Source organism: Anarhichas minor, unplaced genomic scaffold (assembly GCF_050575085.1).
Source record: "Anarhichas minor isolate MPS153535 unplaced genomic scaffold, ASM5057508v1 ptg000050l, whole genome shotgun sequence".
Classification (NCBI taxonomy): Eukaryota; Metazoa; Chordata; class Actinopteri; order Perciformes; family Anarhichadidae; genus Anarhichas; species Anarhichas minor.
Window position 1 is genome coordinate 1,239,264 of NW_027466496.1, and position 21,134 is coordinate 1,260,397.

Genomic DNA, 21,134 nt, shown 5'->3' on the forward strand with positions numbered 1-21,134 from the left:
CCCGGGAAGGTATTGTTGAGGCTTCTTTGTTCCCCTGTCTAATGGCACCGCAGCAGGAATAACCACAAGCATCTAAAAGCCTTGGAGAGCTGGGGACGTAATTATCGTTTTCACCAAATCACAGAACCGCTATCTTGTCTACAATCGAAACGCTGTTATTCAGCCTCTGCAATCCTTAAAACACTGGAGCCTTTCACCCAGTCTGAGAGAGGAATGCAACATTTCAAACAAAAACATTAATAGCACGATGCCGTCACAAATGAATCAACAGACGCACACAGATCTAACAGACGTGTACGTGAGGTCAAATGGGGATAAATATATTCCTCTGATTATGGTTAATGGTTCACAGAAGCTGGCTCTATCGCTGTTTGTTGGAGCGCTTCTGATTCATTCCTGCCATCCAATGCAGCTGAGAGAAAGAGTTCTTGTGGCGACACGAGTGTGCCGCTGTGGCCTTTGTCACACTGTAATTAAAGATAGCTTCTCATGAGTCACGCTGACACACACGACCTAGCAACACTACGGCCGCCATCCATCCTGCTAAAAACAAGCACGAGTTGTTGGGTGGGGCTTAACATGAGGCGGTAATGTGCAGGCCAAACATGATCACAGTGTGATGACAGTGGCTGGTAATTTTAATGTCTTGTTATTGTAACATGGTTCATAGAAAAAAAAAAAAAAATCACTGAAACACAAAAATTGGGGGAAAACATATGTTTTTCAGCTTATGCTTTAATGGAATGAGCTTGAAGTCAGCCACAAACTAGTCATCTGACCAGCCACTGCATATCTTTTTGGGATGAAACATGCTAAATGTTCATTTAGCACACAAAAGCACACGCCGCCCTCTGGCCATCCTTGCTCAGCGTGTGGAAGCTACTCCATGATGTGGAAGCAGAGATGTTCGTCCCCCCTCTGGCAGAGAGTGAAGACAGAGACAGATGAGCTCGATGGCTCCAGAGGCCACCTGGCTGCATCCATCCACACGGATCGGAGCTTCACTCTCCTCCGTCTCTGCCCTCTGACCAAGCGTTGCCCGTTGAAACATTGCGCTGTGAGGTGAGAGGTCAGGCTAATGGCCCCACTCCATCTTCTTTGTCCTGCGCGATTTCCTCAATCTCTGTCCATCACACACTCTCTTTCTCTTTCTTCCTCCCTCCTTCCGTGACACTTTGGCTTATTGATCTGACTGGAGGAGAGATCATTAGTTGATCCGGGTCGCCATGGTTTTCGGATTGCAGCTGGTAATCATCCTAAGCACACATTAGTAGCAAGCAAGGCCTCACCGGGAGACATTTGTGCTATTTTCTGAGGACACTTTCACACCTGTAGTTTGGTCCAGACCAAGAAAAACAAATAAAGCATATTTGTCTTTACGTTCTGGTCCAGTTCGTGTATCCACTGACTTTTTACAAACAAAACAAGACGAGTCAACAAGAAATCATACAGATTAGCAGGTAACTGTCATGCTACATCATCAGGACCCAAGTGGAAAATCAAATCCTTTTCAAGCAATCACGTTCCCATTATTCAATCCGCACTAGGGTTTGAGTGACAAGTCAAGTCGAGGGCAAGTCTTTAATGAACCAAAGTGTTCAGGTGAGAAAGCACCGTCACAGCGTTCCACCATAAGGGATCCCCTCGACAATGCAATTGATCAGAACATTCAGTTGATTGGCTCGATGCCTTATATACTTCCTCGTAGAGAAACGCAACGTCAGGAATCAGACGCGTAGGATTAGAATAAGGACACCAAACACTGAGACTCCCAGAGACATGTGGAGTTAATCAGTGATTCTCATGGAACCAGTCATAAGCAGTTTTTAGTGAGTCCTGGGTTGGCAGGTGTTGTCATGGTCCCTATGACAACATATTGACAGGATGTGACAATTGGCACTGTATGCTTGGAAAGCTGATTTGGTGACAGCTCGGTGCAAAAAAATATTTCCACACAATGAATGGTAGTCGATAATGCAGCCAAGATGCTGTCGCTACTGGCATAGGTGATCTTCAGTACGGCGTCAAACCAAACTAACCACTTCTCTGGCATATATTACCACGAGGAGGCTAAAAGGTTTTCCTATTGCAGAGGTCAACCCATCAACAGTGTAGAAGGAAGAGCCGCCCTCCCATCCAAGGCTGTTATTTAGCCTTTAAATGCCATTTCAGGGAATATCATTACTGACCACCTCAACCTTTTCACACATGCAAAGGCTGTGTAAGCCGGGGATGTGCACCCTATGCATCCATACTTAAGACAAAGATATACTGTGTACTTGATACGTTTGATTCCTTTGTCGCTCGAGGCTAAAAGCAAATATCAACAAGTCTTCCAGTAATGCAATGAGTGAAAAATCACTTGAGCAGAGAAGAAATGTAGTGTATGTCCAAAGAGCAATATGGAAGTCAAATACCTGATGCTTTGTTCTTTAATCATCCCTCACAGCAGACACATTCCTCTCGTTTGTTCTAGCTGATATGTGTTTCTTTCAGGCTCAAGCAGGAAATTTAAAATCACATTAACTAGACTCTAAATGTGGCATTGCTGACCTGCACACCCAAGCGGCTGTTTTCACTCTGGCTCATGTTCAGGTTTGGGGCGGAGCTATGCTGGAAATACGTGAGGTCACCAAACGTCACGGACCAATCAGAAGGATGAGGGAGAAAGTTCTCTCAACCTAGCAGGTGCAACAAAACTAATGGGGGGAGTTGGAGAGATACTAATCAAGCGCCATCTGTACACACCCACGCAGTCCTTGGAAGAGGTCTAATGAGACAGGTCAAAGCACCTGTGTAGGTGGACCACGCAGCCAAAAATAGAAATCATGTTCTTGCAAAACTATACTTCCAAGGTGCTAATAGAGTTTTGTATCAGTTACAGTTTAAGGGTTCTCCAATTTGTATCCTTTTCATACTTCTTTTTCTGTGTCTCTCACTTGAACTGTCTTGATGAAACAAAGATTGAATTAAAGTAATGATAGCTCAATAGCTCCTTTTCACAGCAGCCATTTTGAAGTGTGGGGGTAAACACAGTAATTCATAACATGGATTATGGTATTCTGCATGCTGGCTCACTGGAATGGATGTGACAAACTTAAGAGAATGAGACCATAATTCATTTGAATCAACATGCTATGGCATGTCAAAATGGATGTTGTGAAAAGGACCTATTCTATAGAGCTGCTTCAGTGTCAGGGTCCTGGTATTGTGCATGCTGGCTCACTGTCACATTTGAATAGAACAGAGCCATCATTAATGTTATAAGTGACACCTGTGCTTTCCCTACTGTGGCAAGTCAAAATGTCTGCTGTGAAAAATAGGCCGATTCAGTGAGCTTGTGCATTTTAAAATTGCATTTTCAACAATATTTTCTAAATGACTGCATTTTGCATTTTTTTACATTGCTGGTACTTCAAACTTGTTTTAAGGGAATATGTTAAAAATGTGTATGGCAAATACACCTCTTTTTGGTCAAATAACCACAGCAAATGGGAACAGTAAGCACAAGGAGAGGGAAAGTTCTAGGGTACCACAGTTTACACCTCTGTTATTTTCTCACTGAGGCATGCTAATAGCGCTCTCAAGCAATCTGGACACCAAATTAAGGGAGGTCACTTTGGCTCATCTCCTGCACCGACGGCTGATCATACAGAAAGGTTAAGTCTGCAGACTGTGAAATACTGGAGGTGAGGGGACAGCAGGTTCAAGTTCTGGGAGGACGGTCCCACTTAAAGGGGATAGTTTGGGTGTTGTGAAGTGAGGTTGTAGAAAGTACTTTAGCCATAGTCGGTGTAATACCTGCAGTAGATGATGGTTGGCACGCCCCCAGTTTGGAGGAGCAGACAGGAGTTACTACACAGGAGCAAAGCAATGTATTGCTGTGGACGGGGGGGCAGCAGCAAAACCTATTTTAGCCACCTGAAAGAAAGGCCCACTTAAAAAGATCAAATATCACTAAAAGTATATGCCATGTTCACCGCTTTACCCTGCCGTCAAACTGCTACACAGTCTATATTTCCGACAGGGACCTGAAGCCATTATCTATGCTCCCGCCCAAAGCCAGCAGACTCCACTGAAAAAAAACAGTAAATCAACCTCGCAGAACGCGGGACTTCCCGGTCTACCCGTGTCTCTATCGGTTAGCTTGTTACTGTTATTGTGTGACTTTAGTTAGTTCACCAAAGTCACACAAACAAACTAACCTAAAATAAATAATGATGGAAAAATCGCCCAAACACAGGATTTTTTGCACCGTCACCTGCACTGCACACATTACATCCTGTGAACACCTCCTTTCCTGTGTGACAACAGCGTGGGTCCACTTGCCTGGTTCCCACCTCCGGCCTCGCCTCCCGCCCCCCCCCCCTCACTCATGTGCCGGTCCTGGGTGTGCGTTCTGACTCAGGCACTCGGCTAAACAGCCACATCCAAAGAAAGCGTTAGTCCGAGGGCCTCAATTTTCACCCCAGCGTGTGGCCCCCGCGCCCCGCGGCCCTTTTCCGATTAGACAGGACGGAAGGCGAAGCCGGGTGTGATGCTAACGACCTTTGCGTCAAACCTCGGCTGTCACTGCCCCACTGTGTCCACGCAGGAGATTTCACTCAGCCCCATATTTCCATTCGGTTAATTCACCTTTCCTTTCTTTCTGTTTTGCTTCTTTCGAGAGAGAAAGCATCTCTGATGATTCCCGATCCTTTCACCTTAAGGGTAAAAAGGTGGGGGAAAGAAAGCAAGAGAAGAAAATAAAAAAAAGTGTCAGGGACTCATTTTCTTTCAGGGAGTCAAGCAGAACGCACTGTATGTTCACCACCTGCTAGCTGTGGATTCAGCTTCCGGCCACCATGCCATGAAGCGTGGTGTGTGCACGTGTGAAGCTAAAGCTGACACTATCACAGCATCGCGTGGTTTACTGAGGCAAAGGGGGAGTGGGATTACCTCTGACTATTGATGAGCTGAACGTGTGCACCCACACACACACACACACACACACACACACACAGCCGATTGTTCTGAATGACAGCCCACAACACACTACCGGGAAGATGAAAGCAACCCTTACGATCAATGTGATATGATGGTACTACACCAGCTTAATAGCACCTGTCTCCCTCCAGCGTCATTTGGTGCTTTTCTTTGCTGTTGCCATGGTAATCATAACTCCCTATAATTGATTAAATTATACCTACGCCCCCACAGATCCAATACCTGTTCTCACTGTTTCAGAAGAAAGGCAGCAAGCTACCTGTGACTGCTGGGAGCAGAAGAGCTGGTCCAGTGTCTGATCGATACCTGGGTGAGGTGAGATAAGGCGTCCATAGGACATTGCGGCTGTTTTTTTTTTTTAACAGGAAATAGACAGCGTAGCATCACATTGATAGTTTGGCAGAAATAGTAGTTTACAATTTCACTGTATTGACTTGCTGCCATCTGCTATAACTCATGATCAAAGCCAGTTCTTAATTCTTGAGCAGCAAAACCATTCCATCCCTTTTGCCTCTGTGCTTTGGTCCACTTACAGCAGCACAGGCAGCATAATGGAGCAGAGGAGAGGAACTGATTTGGTTAGAGAATTCAGTGGATCAGTGGAAATTGAGCCTAACCTGATGGAGAGGTTGTACGTGAGTGTGCCACTGTGCGCGCAACTTCAGTACGTGCTGTGCTGTGCTGTATCTATGGCCTGCCATATATCCCAGACTGCACATGTCTGGCTTTCTCGATTCAGTAATTTAGCAGGTATAGATACACTCCGCATCGTGCTGTCAGTCAAGCCCTGGTGGCTGTGTGCTTCCTGACCTTGCCCAACTGATCCCAGCATCTGTCCTCTAACCATTACTGTCACATCTCACACACCAGGCAATATGTCTGAGCCCGTCTGAAATAACATATAGGAGAAAATAGAGAGAGCGAGCAGCTACTCTCTTTCTAGCCTGCAGAAATGTACATTTCACAGAACATTTTGTCTGCTTATGTATTGCCTTAATTCAAACTAAAGTGGGTAAGTGTAGTACACTGACATTTCGGTTACATTTAGAAATAAAAAAAAAAACAATTCACATGTTGATGAATATGAATGCTGATGCTATTTGCCTTTCAAAGTAAATGTTGGGACATTTGATCAAAGTTAACTAGATCTTAGCTCCGTGTGGTGACTGAGACGCAAGGTCGTTGCCACTTGCTTGGCGGCAGAAGACAGAGAGACCTTCTTCTTGTATACCCAGCGTGCTTTAATGCATTCTGGGGGGGGGGGGGAGAAACAAAATACATCTTCTGCATTTTCGGAGGATCGGATATGCAGTAATTGCAAAAAGCAAAACATTCGACCGACCCTGGGTAGCAGCAAATTCCTGATTCTACTTCTCAGGTGTCGATTTTTACCTCAGTGCGGGCGGCAGTGTTGTGTTGCTGTGTGTTGCTACTCTGACTGCATCAGAAATTTAAATAACATAATTGTGTCAATTCAGAAAGATGAAGACCCGTCACAGAATGTGGGCACGGGTTAATGAGGCCGCGACTCGGAGACAGCCTCGAGACCGAGAAGAAAAGGAACTGACGTTTTCTTGCTGCGAGACAAGCAACGTCAAAGATCTGAGACTCCGCCGAGCTTCCGCTGTGATAACTCACCGCTTTAGCACCCACTCCGCCCCCACCCCTAAAACTTTTCCACTTGGCTCATTTGACACCCACTCCGCAGGATGAAATGAGTGCTGGGCGCCCTTGAAGTTTCAATGGCAAGAAACTTTTCCATCAGCGCGTCCACAGTTGCCGCTTATGATCACAGCGCCGTTCTGGAAAAAAGCCTGCGTCAAAAGAAAATAAAAAAAAAAAAGCCAGTGGAATGAATAAGCCAAACCGAGAGGAAAACCCAAACCAATTGGAGCGTATTTGATTTGGGATGGGAGGAGAAAGACGCAATGAAAGGGTGAAAAAAGAGAAGGGGAGACGGAGACAGTAGGAGAGAGAGTGTCAGGGTGCAAGCCCTATTGATCTGGAGGCTTAATTAACCATCAGATGCCTCTGACACAGCCTCAGATCTTCTATGATCAGTGGCAGAGTGGCACCGCTCTGGGGGAGACGGTGGGGAGGGGATCGGAGAGAAACGGGAGAATGAATGGGAGAAGGCCAGAACGTGTAGATCATCGACGGATTACAAATTCACTCCATCCGAGGAGAGGAGAAGTTAGACGGGGTGGCAGGTGAAAGAGGAACCTGGGAGACAGAAAACAAGTGCATGAGAACCTACTGTGTGTGTTGAAAAAAAAGGGGCCACTAGTGCACTGCATCACCCCCCCTACAAACACGCCCCTTCCCACACTGATGCAATCACCTCCCCGCACTTGTGCATGCGCGAAAAGATAACGTCGATGTTGAGATGACAGCAGCGGCTAACCGAGGATTGAATTGCCAATTCTAATACACCTGAAGAGGCGAGATCTTAGCCCGCTGATGTCAGCTGGGTGCAATGGAAATTGACCCGAGTGAAATCAGTCAGGAGTGGAGTGAAGGCCGGGAGTATCGGGGGTGACGTTAATCCCTGAGAGGTTTGAATAGTGAAATAGCGCACCTTGGGATGCAGAGCGATGAGGGGGGGGGATGAAGCTTTGAAGGTGATGCTGGTTGGGGGTTTAAGGGAAGGCGCTAGCAGAGGGGCTGGGGTGAATGCTAAAATGTATCAGGGGATGTCAGTTTACAGACAGCACCAATGTAAGGGCAAAATATATCCAATGAGCAGGTTAGCAGGTCGACCACACTTCCCATCAATTTGAATGGGGAGTGACCGGCAAAAAAAAAAGAAAAATCCAATTTGCCGAGTCTGTCAGAAGTTGAAAGAGACACTAAGGTGCAGAGAGGGAGGGTGAAAGAACCTCACTGATATGTCACTCACCAATGCGTCCGATCGTATTAGCCAGCGGCTCCAAGCCTTCGATGCTTTCATACACGGAGTGGGAAATGTGGCGCTCGTGGTTGTCCAGGAGAGAGTTCATGGGATGCTCTAGAACCGAAGGGCTGGCAGGGGCTTCCTACAGAAACAAGGGGGAGATGAAGAGCAGACATGGGGCTTACTAGAAGGTACAGTGCCAAAGAAAGGTTGCATTTGGTCTGACAAAAAGACTTACAATAATATTTGTGTTAAAGGGCCAATATGAACAATTTTCCGAATACACATTTGCTTTCGTCTGTTTAAGTTATGTTTGTCAAGAGACAATGATTAAAAATAACATAATTTTCTACTACTAATATACTATTTTAACTACGACTAATCATTTACTACAACTTTTTACAGCATTAAAGAACATGAATAACTTATGTTTAGCTATCATCTTGCATTATTCTATATATTAAAAGCCCTGTAAATTAAATTGGGACTGATGTATTGTGCCTTTGAAATAATCATGTGTTAATAATAATAATAATGTGTTGACACAAATAAAAACTCCGGGTACCACATAAACAGGAAGCTATACACCCACAAACAACACACAGAAGAAGAAATGGGTCTGCATGATGTGATGCCATCAATACTCCCGAAACGTGGAACCGGGGCTCCAGCGTCCGTCTCGGCTTACGTGGGTATTTTCTGGCTCAGCAGTGTGAAACGGCTCCTGTAGAAGTCCGAGCCGGATAAAGCTCCATGGATTTCCCATAGGCCGATAGACAGCTGTCTCTAACAATGAACCCCAGTAAATGGACCAGTGACATTTGCCATGTGGTCGATACGCCGCACTGCTGGTTATTGAGCCCACTGTACACTCGGAGCATGTGTCAGTCTTGGCAGGAGGGACACGGTTAGCGGTTCTGGAACCACTGGGCCCAGATATTGTGCTCAGTCTTCAAAAGCCAATAGTGGATTTCTTTTAGGATAGATACTATGGAGCTACCGCAGCAAGAGTCAGTGGAAAAAAACAACAACTCACATCCTCGTGCAGAGAGTGAGAGAATAAACCTTGGGCCTTGGCCTTATTTCCCACAATGCTTCATAGCAGCCTGTGGGCAGCCGGGGGAAGGCACTGGAGAATAACTCCCTGTACAGGACCCATTACAGATAGCTTACCTTACAGCGAGATAGTCGTACGCAGTTCAACTTTGTACCTCGAGCATGCTTTTAACCAGGAGGCCCTGGCTAATATTGATGTCCCACAACACTCTGTTGGCCCCCGGCCAAGAGAAAGGGGAGCAAACTATCAGACAACAACTGCAGCAGGAAGACAGGAGAGCAGGAGGAAGAGGAGAGAAGAAGAGGAGGGGAGTTTTTGGTCAACAAATGGGGGGGGGGGGGGGGGAGGGGAGGAAAAAGGGGGATTGTGGATGCAGAGTAGGGTGGAGGGACTTATCGGCTGTTTAATATAAATGAGAGGTTTAATGAGGTTGAGAGCGCCGGACTTTATCGGGACACCGTGTTGATAAGAAGGAGGTGCGAGGAGGGAAAAATGTGTGTGTGTGTGTGTGTGTGTGTGTGTGTGTGTGTGTGTGTGTGAAATGGGGGGCTGGGTCAACACAATTACAATCAGAGGCACGGCCACTGGCAGCCTTATAATAAAAAGCGTGTCCCCGGATGATTCAGTCTCAATGAGGCTGAAATTGACGAAAATAAAGATTTATTTGACCCCCTTCTCTCGCTCTTTTACTCAACCTCTCTCCGCACTTTTTAAATCTGCTGTCGGATCCGTCACGAGCCGAAAAGAAGTAAGATGGAGTGTCTCAGGTGAGAGGTAGGAGAATGCGTGGACGGAGTGGAACAGAGAGCGAGCAGCTGAGGACCAAATGATATGAAAATTATGTATAGAATGTGTCAAGAGGAAGAGATCTCAGACGCACCACTGTGTAACTGTCTCCCTCTGTCTCTGAGCGCCGAGCGGGCTCCTTTCAGAGGTATTCATTGGCTTCTACTGCAAATAGACTTTGGAATCAACTTAACACAGAGGCAAAATGGCAGCTGCTTAATCTCTGTGTACCCAGTATTAATTAAGTCTGCCTCTGTGCATGCTAATGCTTTGTGCATGTTTACTGACCTGTGAATGTTTCCTGACTAGTGCATGACGAGCAGTGACATTTCCATGTCAAATCTGCCATCACCTGGTATTTGATATCGCAGCAGTGATTCAACATCTGGGTCTTTTCCCAGGAAATAGCTTTTGATGCCCATGCAGAAACAAACGCATTTCATCTTATTAAGGATTGACTGGAAAATATAAATATGAGCATCAATCATCGCCATTTGCCTCATAAGACAAAAACGAAAATGCTTTGTGGTATCACAATGTTTAAATCTAAAAAGAACAGCAACATCTAGTTGATAAAGGAGTTTATTTGTCCAAAAGAGAGCGCGTTCCTTTACGTTTGTCAGTGTCTCTGTTGAGATAATATTCCTTTCTTATCCAGCGGTTCTCATCACCTCATCGTGAGTTTAATCTGTCTTAATCTAGCCGCTTTCAGAGTGGATTATCCTGTTGACTGAGGGAGAGGGCAGAGCACTGTGATTTACACTGAGCCCAGTCAAGATCATCTGCTGCTCAGCTCCCGCTGGACCCACCAAGCAAAGCCTGTGTGTTTGTGCGCTCAAGGTGATGTTGATATTTGTGTGAATGGAGCGGGAGCGTGCGCGTGTGTGTGTGTGTGTGTGTGTGTGTGTGTGCGCGCGCTTACCTGTATTCATGTGCATATGTGTTTGTGGTAAGTGCAGAGTCGTGCACAAAATGTGTTTTTGCCTGTGCATCAGCATCTGCCTGACCTTGAGTAGTCAGTGAGGGAGAAGAAGCAGTGTGTTGACGGGGCTAGTCTTAAGCTGTCAACTAAAGCTAATAATGTCTCGTCCATGGCTATTTCCTGGCCTTCTATCCTGGTCTCAGCCTGTTGCTGTGGCCCTAATCCAGTCAACCTCCCCCATAATGCTGTAATTACAATCCTTAAGCTGCTGCATCCTGCCCCAGGCACAACTCGCCTCGCTGCTGGCTAGATACCCTACTTTCATTAGCTTCTCACATCCACCTTAGAGCCTCATCTAATGCCAGTGCTTCCCAAAATGGGTGCCCAGGTCCTTTTAGGAGTTCTTAGTAAAACCTCAATTTCACAAAAAAACATCATGCACATGGGGAATCAGCACAATAGCGGGGTATGTGAGAATAACTGTTCTACCACAGCTGATTCTCCAACTAAAGACATACCAAATGTCTTGCTACAGAGATTTGAAACAGCGGCCAGTGGCACTACAGGGGGAAGTTGAGAAGAGCTCAACTTTACGCAAAAGTCCTCCAACACAATGCGAGCAACAACCGGGCGAGAGACAATCACGCTCGCTTTGATTCCCGCAGAAACGGAAGCTCAGAGTTGTTCACTAGTCCGCTGCACTAATGGAGCGAGGACCGCCTCCAGCACTGATACAAGACCGCAATGCGAATCAGTCCCAGGAGCCATTGAGTACACAGTTCAAACAATTCATACTGCGTTTAAAAAAAGACAGAAAACAGCACTATTCTGTACTGGGCCACAGAAAGAAGGACACTTCTTTCTGTTGCACAGTACTGCAGTTGCGTCAGAAATAAGCAGAGTATGTCAGTTACAGTGCAACACACCCACAGCGATACAGAGACTGGCTACTATGTCGTATCTCTTCCATAGTGATCCATGCAATATTTATTGAGATATGCCAGGCAGGACCAATCTGGTGGACCGACCATGTTCAAGTATAGTGCAATAGTAACAGCTAACAGGTGAACACCATATGTGCTATGCTGCAAAGTGAAAGGGATCTCTGTGTGTGTGTGTGTGTGTGTGTGTGTGTGTGCGTGTGTACGCGTGTGTATTCACATACACGTGTATATGTTGCTTAAAAACACCTGGGTTTTTAGCACACACTTCCCCTCCGCAGTCCTCCACCTTGCCCAAGCAGCCCACTCAACCACCAGATTCAATATATTATTTTCTCAATTGGCCCTATTGAGTTCCCCCTGCTGTTCCTAAATGAGTTAGTCCTCAGTGAGCCGGCTGGGAATGAGGGCCCAGCAGCGCCGGAATTGCATTTCTGCTCCTCTGCGATCTACTTCCCTCAATTTAGTCACCCCTTCATTGCAAACTGCACTTCCCAGAGTGCACCGCTTTGTGCCCTCGCTCCGTCCGCTTCCCATGAATCACTGCTATTTGCCATGGCAGCGGGGAAGCTGTGGTACATACAAGTCATGATCTGACTGGAATTCAATCAGTGCGTATTAAGTTCGGGGGGGGGGGGGGTCGACACCGATTTCCCTCTCCTTCTCTAGCCTCCGATGTGGGCCAGCATCTCAATGTTTTAAGGTCTCTCCCAGCAGTGGTCAGCTCAATACTAATAAAACCATAATTTACTGGGCCGGGGCTCTGATTGATAGCTCTCTCAAGGCTCTATCGATCAGCCCCTCTTTCGTCCAAGTGAGCATCTTTTGTTAGGGCCTGCCACTTCCTTCCCCCCTTGTCTCTTTGCATAAAGGTCCTCTTAGTGACTAACAAGCAACGCGTTTGGAATGGATTACAAACAAGGCCATTGGCATGCTGAGGAGGCTCCTTCGGTGCACTTTGAAAACAGAATAAGCCGTTCTATCCGCAGAGTTAAGCTACTGCGTCTGCGAGCTCCGATGATGCAACAACGCTCAGGTGAACGCAGGGAATGAAGTGCTTTGATCTTTCTCCTGTGCCCCCCCGCTGCTGCTTCTCATCAATAATGAAGCAGTGTTTCAGCCTGACCATGTTCCCTCATGGTGAGCTGGGAAATAGAAGAGTATGCTGTGATCCATAGCGGGTCATTATAAAAGAGCAAATGGCGTCAGATAGAACAATAAACTGTTTCAGAAGAGGTCCCTTTTGCTTTTTTTTTTGGTGTGAATCCCCCATCATGTGTAATATGATGTCGGCATGATGACAGCATGCTGTTCTGTCGTCCTTACGCTTAAAATTGGAGAAATGTGACGGGCTCGTAACAGCCCGTCACATTTCTCCAATTTAAAGCGTTGACGTTAATTAGCTGTCGTGCATATCAAAACCTCAGCAGTGTCGTAAATGTCAGCATCAGTGGTGGTTCATATGCTGAACACGAGACACAGCCGGACATTCCGATAAATGCGGTTCTGTGTCAGCGGCTTAGGGAAATGAGAAAACCAGAAACAGGTTCCTCAGGTGGCTAAATGCACGGGGCAACTTTGCAGTGGTTTTGTTGGTCCCACGTGGTATTTACATAATTGGGGTTGCTGGACTGGAAAGTCTTTCAAGTGGTCAAAATAGGGGGAATGCTTTACATAAAAGCTTTACGTTTACGTCTTGAGGCGGTCTTCACAGAAAGCTGTGCTGAGACAAGCACAAAAAGAAAGTAAAAGTTAAGAAATGTCTGAAGTGAAAGGACTCTAGTGATAGCTCTGCCGTCCTCAGGCATGAGCTCCATCTCGTGAATTATCATGAGAACTCTGTGGCGGAGCGCCACGGTGTAAAAATAGTACTCTGTGAAATTTGACTCAGACTGTAGAAGTGTGTAGAAGTCCCGAACACGGACAGGGAAGCCGGGGAAGGTTTTGTGGTGAGAAGTGTCTTTCTGCTGCTCAGATTAAAGCGGTGCTTCATTGGCAAGTTGCCGTAGCGCTGTCATGAAGGACAACCGGAAAAAAAAAACACAAGACAGCCAGTCCGTCAAAAAAAAACAGTCGATGTCTGGCTGGAGATATCGGCCGTAAATAACAGCACAAACGCACAGAGAGGCGTACGCCCGTGTCATGCGATGAATTTCAAATCAGAGAAATGAAACCCAGACACGAGCACGCTTATCATCAGCCTGTCTGCTTTTAGATGCTGCTGTGTGATAAATATCCGAGGCTCGTCATGAACGGCCACGGCTGTTGCAACAGACAGACACAAACATCCACCACTGAGTGAAAGTTCATAAGCAGGATAAGAGGGGAGGAGAGAGGGGGCGGGGGGGGGGGGGGGGGGGATCTCAGACATAAGCTCAGATACAAAATCCATCTTTATCCATCTTTTATGCTTGGCATAACAAAACTTTAAATCTCCACACATAAGCTGTTATTTTAGTTTTCTAATAATCCTCTCTGTATTGAAAGGAGCTCTGATGACGTCTCATGATAAGCCGACTTCTTTGATCTGCCCAAATAATGGTCGACTTGTCAGTTTCAGCCACAGTGGAGACGAGGGCAGCTGATCAACTTGGAGACATTTAAATAAACTGCTAATAAATTATGCCATGTCAATGAACCATGAGTGGAACTGATCACCCTTTTGTTTTGCAGCTCAGCATACTACAAATTCTTACATTTGTGCAACACTTTGCAAGGAAATGACTGCCAAGCTAGTGGAACTTTGCTGTTGGAGGTTCTTCTATTGAATGTAACATTGCTGTATCATTACAATTTCTACAACCATACTTCCAAAACCCTACACAGGATTATGCTTCAAATCGTCCCAAAAAGAAAGGTGATGGGTGGTGCATATGTCAGCATGATTGAATGAATGTAGATCTTTAAGAAACAAATAACAATAGAGGGCACAAAGTTGAAAACAAATCTAACCAAACTACTGGAACAGATGTGCATTCCATTCAGTCAAAGGACTTTGGGTTTGTGACTCGAGGATGAGTCTTTGCACTAAAAACGTGGAATCAAACAAAAAAATAAATGGAATTAAGATTACTTTTCATGAATTTAATTGCTTAAACACATGTGGCGATATATTAATAGAACTCAGATATAGAAGGAGAAATTAAACAGTCTCTGAAGCAGCCATGCAATTATAATGCTTCAAACTAATTGCCAGCGACCAATCATATCGTTTGACTATCTGGGGCAGAACGGTAGTTTTTCAAACACGGGCTATCTGTGGAACCAGACCACAGGAAAAAAAGTCGTTGTTCCGGTACATCTTAGCACTTTGTATGTGTCTGTGTTTGAGTGAGTGCTAAGCATATTTGAGATGTTATGAACTGCTTTTTCTGCCTACCTTTCTGATCGCACATCTAATGCATTATAAGGCATTAGTAGGACATTAGTAGGACTGCTTTCAAAACCAACTGAAGACATTCTGCTACTCATTTAAGAAGCTTCATCAGCACTTCTGACTTTGTGCTTGTTGCCTTTGCCTTTCTGCTTCTTCGAATCATTGCTATCCTGCGACTTGGTTGACTAAGAGTCCTCCTCGGCAAATTGAGACTTGTATTTCTAGGCTTGGTTTGGAGCAATAAGGAGCCACACATGTCAGATTTTCAATCAGTCTCATGGGGACCTTCCGGGTTTGTGCTACAGGAAAAAATAGTCCTCATACAGCGCGGCGCACTGCTTTTTTAGACTTGAATAGATCCTTAATCATGCTAAAGTTTGTTCTTCCAAGGTCGGGGGGGGGGGGGGGGAAATAAATCTCGTTTTAACCCAAGGCGAAGGCCACTCATTGCCACCGCTTTAATGGCAGCAAAAATAGACCAGGTACTCCACATCAGACATGGGCATAATCATCAGCGCTATGAACCCGCCTATTGAAACACTTCACTGAGAGGATATGCCTGGATGAATCTAGCCCCTATTTTCCTGGAAGCAAATGGGCTTCTGGGAGACCTTGAGCAATACGTGGAAGTGTGTGTGTGTGTGTGTGTGTCTGTGTGTATGTTGTTGTTGTTGGGTTTATACAGTATTTGTGTGTGCATGCCTGTAGAGAGGCTACTCTGAGCGGTCACACAGCCCTGACACACGATGAGAGCGTCACATAGTGCCTTTCATATTTCCATTAAGGTGTCGCATGTTTGTATCCATAAGTGACAGCGTTGCTTTTCTGCCGACACATTTTTAGTTGCATCATGTAGAAGCAAATGGATGCCAGTTCAATGACTTGAGTCTGTGTGGTTTTGCAAACCCCCGTCCAAACCAAGCCAGCGTAAACTACTAAGAAACATCAAACTGCTCTCTTCGAAGAAAAGTTGATCGTACTTTAGCGCACAGTGCCAAGCAATGATGGAATCAATGCTATTTTCATGGAGTGGGGTGGCCTGGATACGCTGCGCCCGTCGAAGCCCACACTCCCTCCTCCCGATGCATTAGACTGTGCTGCTCGCCTCCTCTCCCCCTGCAGACAGTGATGGATCTGATTCATTTCAATGGTGGCCTCCAGTGCTCAGTCCCATTCGGCTGGGTGACAGTGGCAAACTGGTGCTGGCTCCCCACATATCTGCCCGGCCAACACAGCCGAGCGGGGGAGGAGAGGGGAGGCTGCTGTAACTGCCGGGAGCCTGTGTCGACATTTAACTTCCGCTTTTCTTATTAGAGGTTCGCAACTGACCTTAAATCCTTCATTTACAATCTTATCTTTTCTCTACTCTGAGTGTATTCAAAGTTCCTCTGGTGACTTCATGTCCCTCTTCAAACCACTAAGCCTCCTGAAAACACTGCATCTTCAGCGCTGTGTTATTGCGCCTGTAATGGGAGTTTAATGGATGGAATCTAAAATTCACTGTTACGTCTCCTCTTCTTTTTGTTTCACACACTCTCACAATAGGCCGTCTCATAGCAACTGATATATAAGTGAAAACTTAAGTACACACTTGTCAAAACGTCTCTCTAAATTGCTTATCTAAATGGATCAAAAATGTAAAAACGTCATAATTCCACCTTTATAGCAATAAAATTACAATATATATTTTTGCTGTTTCTGAAAATGTGTTTGTCTGTGACCTTAACTGTCTGCTCAGTGTCAGTGCGTCTACCTGTCTGCCTGCTGGTGAGGGATTAAAGAGGACAGCAGAGTGACTGGACCGAAGTGATAGAGCTCACTGAACCTTGGGGCTGAGCTTTCCCCAGAGGGACGTGTCTCCTCTCCCCTAGTTTTGAAAAGGGGAAAGGGGGGGGGGGGGGGGGAGCTGTGCAGATCGAAAACAGCCCTGTGTTTAAAAAAATGCATGGGGCTGCATTGGTGGGGGGGGTGCTTCAGGTACCGCTGTGGACCGATGTCACATAATCCAATTCAGTTGGAGTCATGTTCATTAACCTCAAGGGTTGCGAGATGCAAAGACATTGCCCGGTGGTTTATAATATCATCATGGAAGGCTAACACTGCTGCATTGTTTTATTTTTCATCACGACAATCAGTAGTAAACCCAGCACAGTGTTGCAGACTCTCTTCCAATGAAAGTAGCTTAAAGCACTAGCTCCCTCACAGCCTCCAAAGCCACTCCCCCAAAATCATAGTAATGGGCATAAACGTATTATAATGAATGGTATACAACGCACATGGCTACTGTTAGGACTCACAGCTGCTGAGCTAGCAGCTTGTGGACGACTCCGCTGACCCTGGTAGGCAGAAAGATAGCCCACTCAATCCACATTCTTTTCTCCTTCTTTTTCTCAGAGCATTTGATTCATTGATTGCTTTCAGAAGTATTTTGTGCAAGAGTATTTTCAACAAATATAAGAAAAAATGTTTTTTGAAGAAGAAGAAGGTCAACATTTGCTGTCCTCTCTCGTACTGCACGGTATGACTCACTTCTTTTATGCACTTGTGAGACTTGTGGAGTTTCATCAGAATACATTTGTTCCTGTTTTTGTGCCAACAAAACTATTTAGTAGATGTATGCAGCCCCCATGTAAAATTTGCGAAAAAATGTTTACAGTCCGTCATTGTACTGGTAAACAGTAATGCCACAATGTATGGCAATGTATGTTGCTGTGAGAATTCAACTGTAGTCCCTGGCTGTATTTATCCCATGTTCTACCTGGCAAGCTATGGAGCATCACAAGTTGGGGGGGCACTGACATTAAAACAAGAAGAAAAACAAGCGCACGGGGCGTCGGGGGTGACGTGTGGTGAGAAGAGAGAGAGACGGAGCGCTCGGAGGGTGAGGGCTTGCAGGGAGGGTGAAGGGCAGAGGGGGGGGGGGGGGGACTGGGGCTCAGCGGGGTACTCCAAACTGACACACAGCCACAGGACACAGGGTCCAATTAGAGTCACGGCAACACTAATCAAACCTGATCTACAACCTCTGGCTGCAGGGCGAGTGTCAACGTGTGCGAGTGTGTTGTACTCGCACATGAATCCAGCAATCCTGAAATACACTCACACTGTGCTTGGCATATCACACTGAGCTAAATCATGTTGCTTTTTTACTCCGGCATGTGAAAGAAAACAGAACACAAGAAAGGGATTAGTTCAGTATCACAACGGGCATTTCAACAAGCTGAAATCCCCTCGCCCCAATATTCGTGACTGTTGCCTAATGACTAATATCCACCTGGCCGCAATGCATATTCCTTTATCTGCCTATCCGACGGTGTTATTCTGCAGGCCTGTCAATCATAACTCAGTGAAGTGCTTCTTAGATATCATATGAAGGCCCACGGTGGGCAAAGAAAGTCACACAGAGAATGGGGGGGGGGGGGCTGTTTGAAGATTTGCATGGTGGTGTGGTCGCTTCATAAAGGTCCTCCTCTAGCTATCTCAAAGCAACAAAAACCTATGGGGGATAGATTAGGGCCAGAGGCAACCGAGAGGAAAGCTACTCTCGTTTATCATCCAGTGCAGTTGAAATGTAGCGATCCCTCTTCTGCATTCAACATGTCCTCCACTTGTCCACGGGATTAGAGCATGCATGTGTGTCTGCCGGGTGTGTGTTTACATCGTGCGCCTCATGCTAAATGTGTGTACACGTGAGGGAGGTGAAACGCAAGGGCCATCTTGGAGATGTGGTAGCTCATACTAATAACAATATCTGATTCAAGAAATATGTAAAAGACAGACCGCCTCCTTGTGATGCTAAATTAGGTCTCGAGCACATCAGTGTGACTCCTCCCTGACTGTTAGGCTACCTCATTGTTTTTGGACACGTGCCGGGCCACGATGAGCTGAATCATCCCCCGCTTGTTGCCCTCTACGGACATGGATGTGCGCAGCGTCTCCATGGCGTCCTGGTTGGTCATCCCGTGCAGCGACTCCCCGTTGACTGCGATGAGCTGGTCGTTGACCCGTAGGCGGCCGTCCTGCAGACAAAACGCCAAGTTATGATCTCAAATTCTCATCAATTCCTCCTGAATACTGCTAGTGTTAGCTTTGAACAGGAACAACGTGTACATTCAGCGGCTGCTCCTGAGACACGATTTCTGTGATCACATGCGCCCTTTCTCCAAGAAAATCCCTATAAATCCCATGGCAAGATCACAATCTTGTCTCCGTATTCATATCCAATAAAACGTTTGAATAATGGAAGTTAATGATGTAGCAAACCACTGGTATTTACGAACACTTGAATGTAACAGCTCAAAGATATAATAAAATATTTCACATTGTTGCCCCAAGGAAATCCTTGTCAGCATGGTAGTCATGCCACTTCAGCAGCAGTAACATCAAGTGACCAATTCAAAATCCCCAATGAGAAGGACTTTAAATGTAGTCCACCTCATCTTCTCGTAGGATGGGAGCAGTTACTTGCCTTGCTAGCAGCGCCTCCGTTAATAATGGATTTCACAAAGATGCCCAAGTCGGCGTGGTTCTCCTTGGACCTGTTGCCCTTGACGCTGACCCCCAGCCCTGCCGAGCCGGAGTCACTCAGAGGGATCTCAAAGGTCATGAACTCTTGTGTACCGTCTGGGGTTAGGACCATGTCATCATCCTCTGAATGCTGCGGGTATTAAGGAGAGAGGAGGAGAGAGAAAGTGCATGTTTATCATGGCTGTGGCACTGCCGATGCTAATAAACTTTTTCTGAAAGTGATAAAGAAACTTCTTTCAGCCTGATGACTCAACATACCAACCAAAGTTGGCAAACTGTTGTTGAGTCCAACAAGTCACTGTTACATTCAAATCTCCCTGTGAAGTATCTAACTTTAACTTTGGTGAAAAGACAGAAAAACAAAGGGAATACAAAAAAAAAAAGACAACAGAAACTAGCACAGAACAAAAGTTGAAAGAACGGGGATGGTGAATGACAAGAAAATGGGATAAAAGATAAAGAGGGGAAAGATGAGGGGTGCAGGAGAAGAAAGCGAATGGATGGCAAGCATGTCACATGTCTCGGGGCTGTCATCGCCAATTGGCCGCACCGTCTAGCCGAGCGCCGCTAATTCCTTTCCGCCGCCGTGAGCTCGGCGCAGGAACAGTGGGCACGGCGGAGAACTTTGAAAGCGCCAGGTAGCAATTTGGCGCTCAAACAACAGCGGCTTCCCTTTGAACAACACCCCTTTGAAGCATAATTTGTGACACGTTAAGAGCCCGACCCTCCTTCCCCCGTGCGATCCACGGGCCTTTTGTTGGAAATTACCATGGCAGCGTTCAGTTGCAAGGCTGTTGCTGCAGACCTTTCACGCGCGGTACAAACACAAAGAAATGGCTCATGCCAGCTGCCAGAGAGGTGTGAGAGAGTACTGCTGAGTGCCTAACACCCAGCGCGATCAAATCAGCTGGATAATAGTCCGACAAACAACAACTCCCGTCTCTTTTCCGACAATTTCCACTGGTGTCTGACAAAGGGCATCTGTAAAAGAATATCAAAAAGGAATAGCGTTTATTCATTTTACTTCCCACTTTGCAGGCAAACAGAAAGGGAGAAAAGGTGTGGGAGAAAGCTAAAACACAAGAGTTAAGAATCTTTGAGAATCATTTCCGTTCAGATTGTTGAGCTATGGCCGACATACTGTAGCAGAGGGAATGTGCTGCAACAGAGCGCTTTGATCTCAGTCCACAGTTGCTCTTCCCTTCACAGTTTGACAGAAGAAAGTCTTTATTTCAAAGAGGACGTAACAAGTCTTTCATTCAGACATACAGGCCTCTGCTATTGGCCACTGAGCTGCAACCGCTCCAGTTCTTGGGAGTTCGTTGCCTTGCTCAAGGGCACCTCAGGGGCTGTTGTTGAGGGAATGAGGGTGTTCCCCGCACACGTTCATGTCCGGCAGATAAGAGCCGAGGACTGTCCGGTCACGAGCTCGCTCCGCGGGAAGCTGGAGAGCAGCGCTGTCGTAATGTGATTGGCCAGGCTGCACTGTACGTGTGTAGTCATTGCCATGGCAGCCAAATCCACACGAACAATACTGGCGGTGAGAGCAATCAACCCCAGAAAGCCAGCGCAGGACCTCTTTAAATAGACTTGCATCAATACGGACGCATACGCATACATACACACACACACAGCCAGATGGATGG

At 46.1% G+C, this 21,134-nt stretch overlaps 1 protein-coding gene across 1 annotated transcript in view; it reads right to left on the bottom strand.

Moving 5' to 3' along the window:
* Window positions 1–21,134, bottom strand: part of LOC142971873 (partitioning defective 3 homolog) — a 301,306-nt gene that overhangs the window by 123,651 nt on the left and 156,521 nt on the right. The window contains exons 13-15 of the mRNA XM_076112603.1: window positions 19,430–19,618; window positions 18,810–18,980; window positions 7,886–8,021 (exon numbers count right to left, since the gene is read on the bottom strand). Coding sequence (XP_075968718.1) covers window positions 7,886–8,021; window positions 18,810–18,980; window positions 19,430–19,618 — 496 coding nt within the window. The remainder of the gene's footprint in view (window positions 1–7,885; window positions 8,022–18,809; window positions 18,981–19,429; window positions 19,619–21,134) is intronic.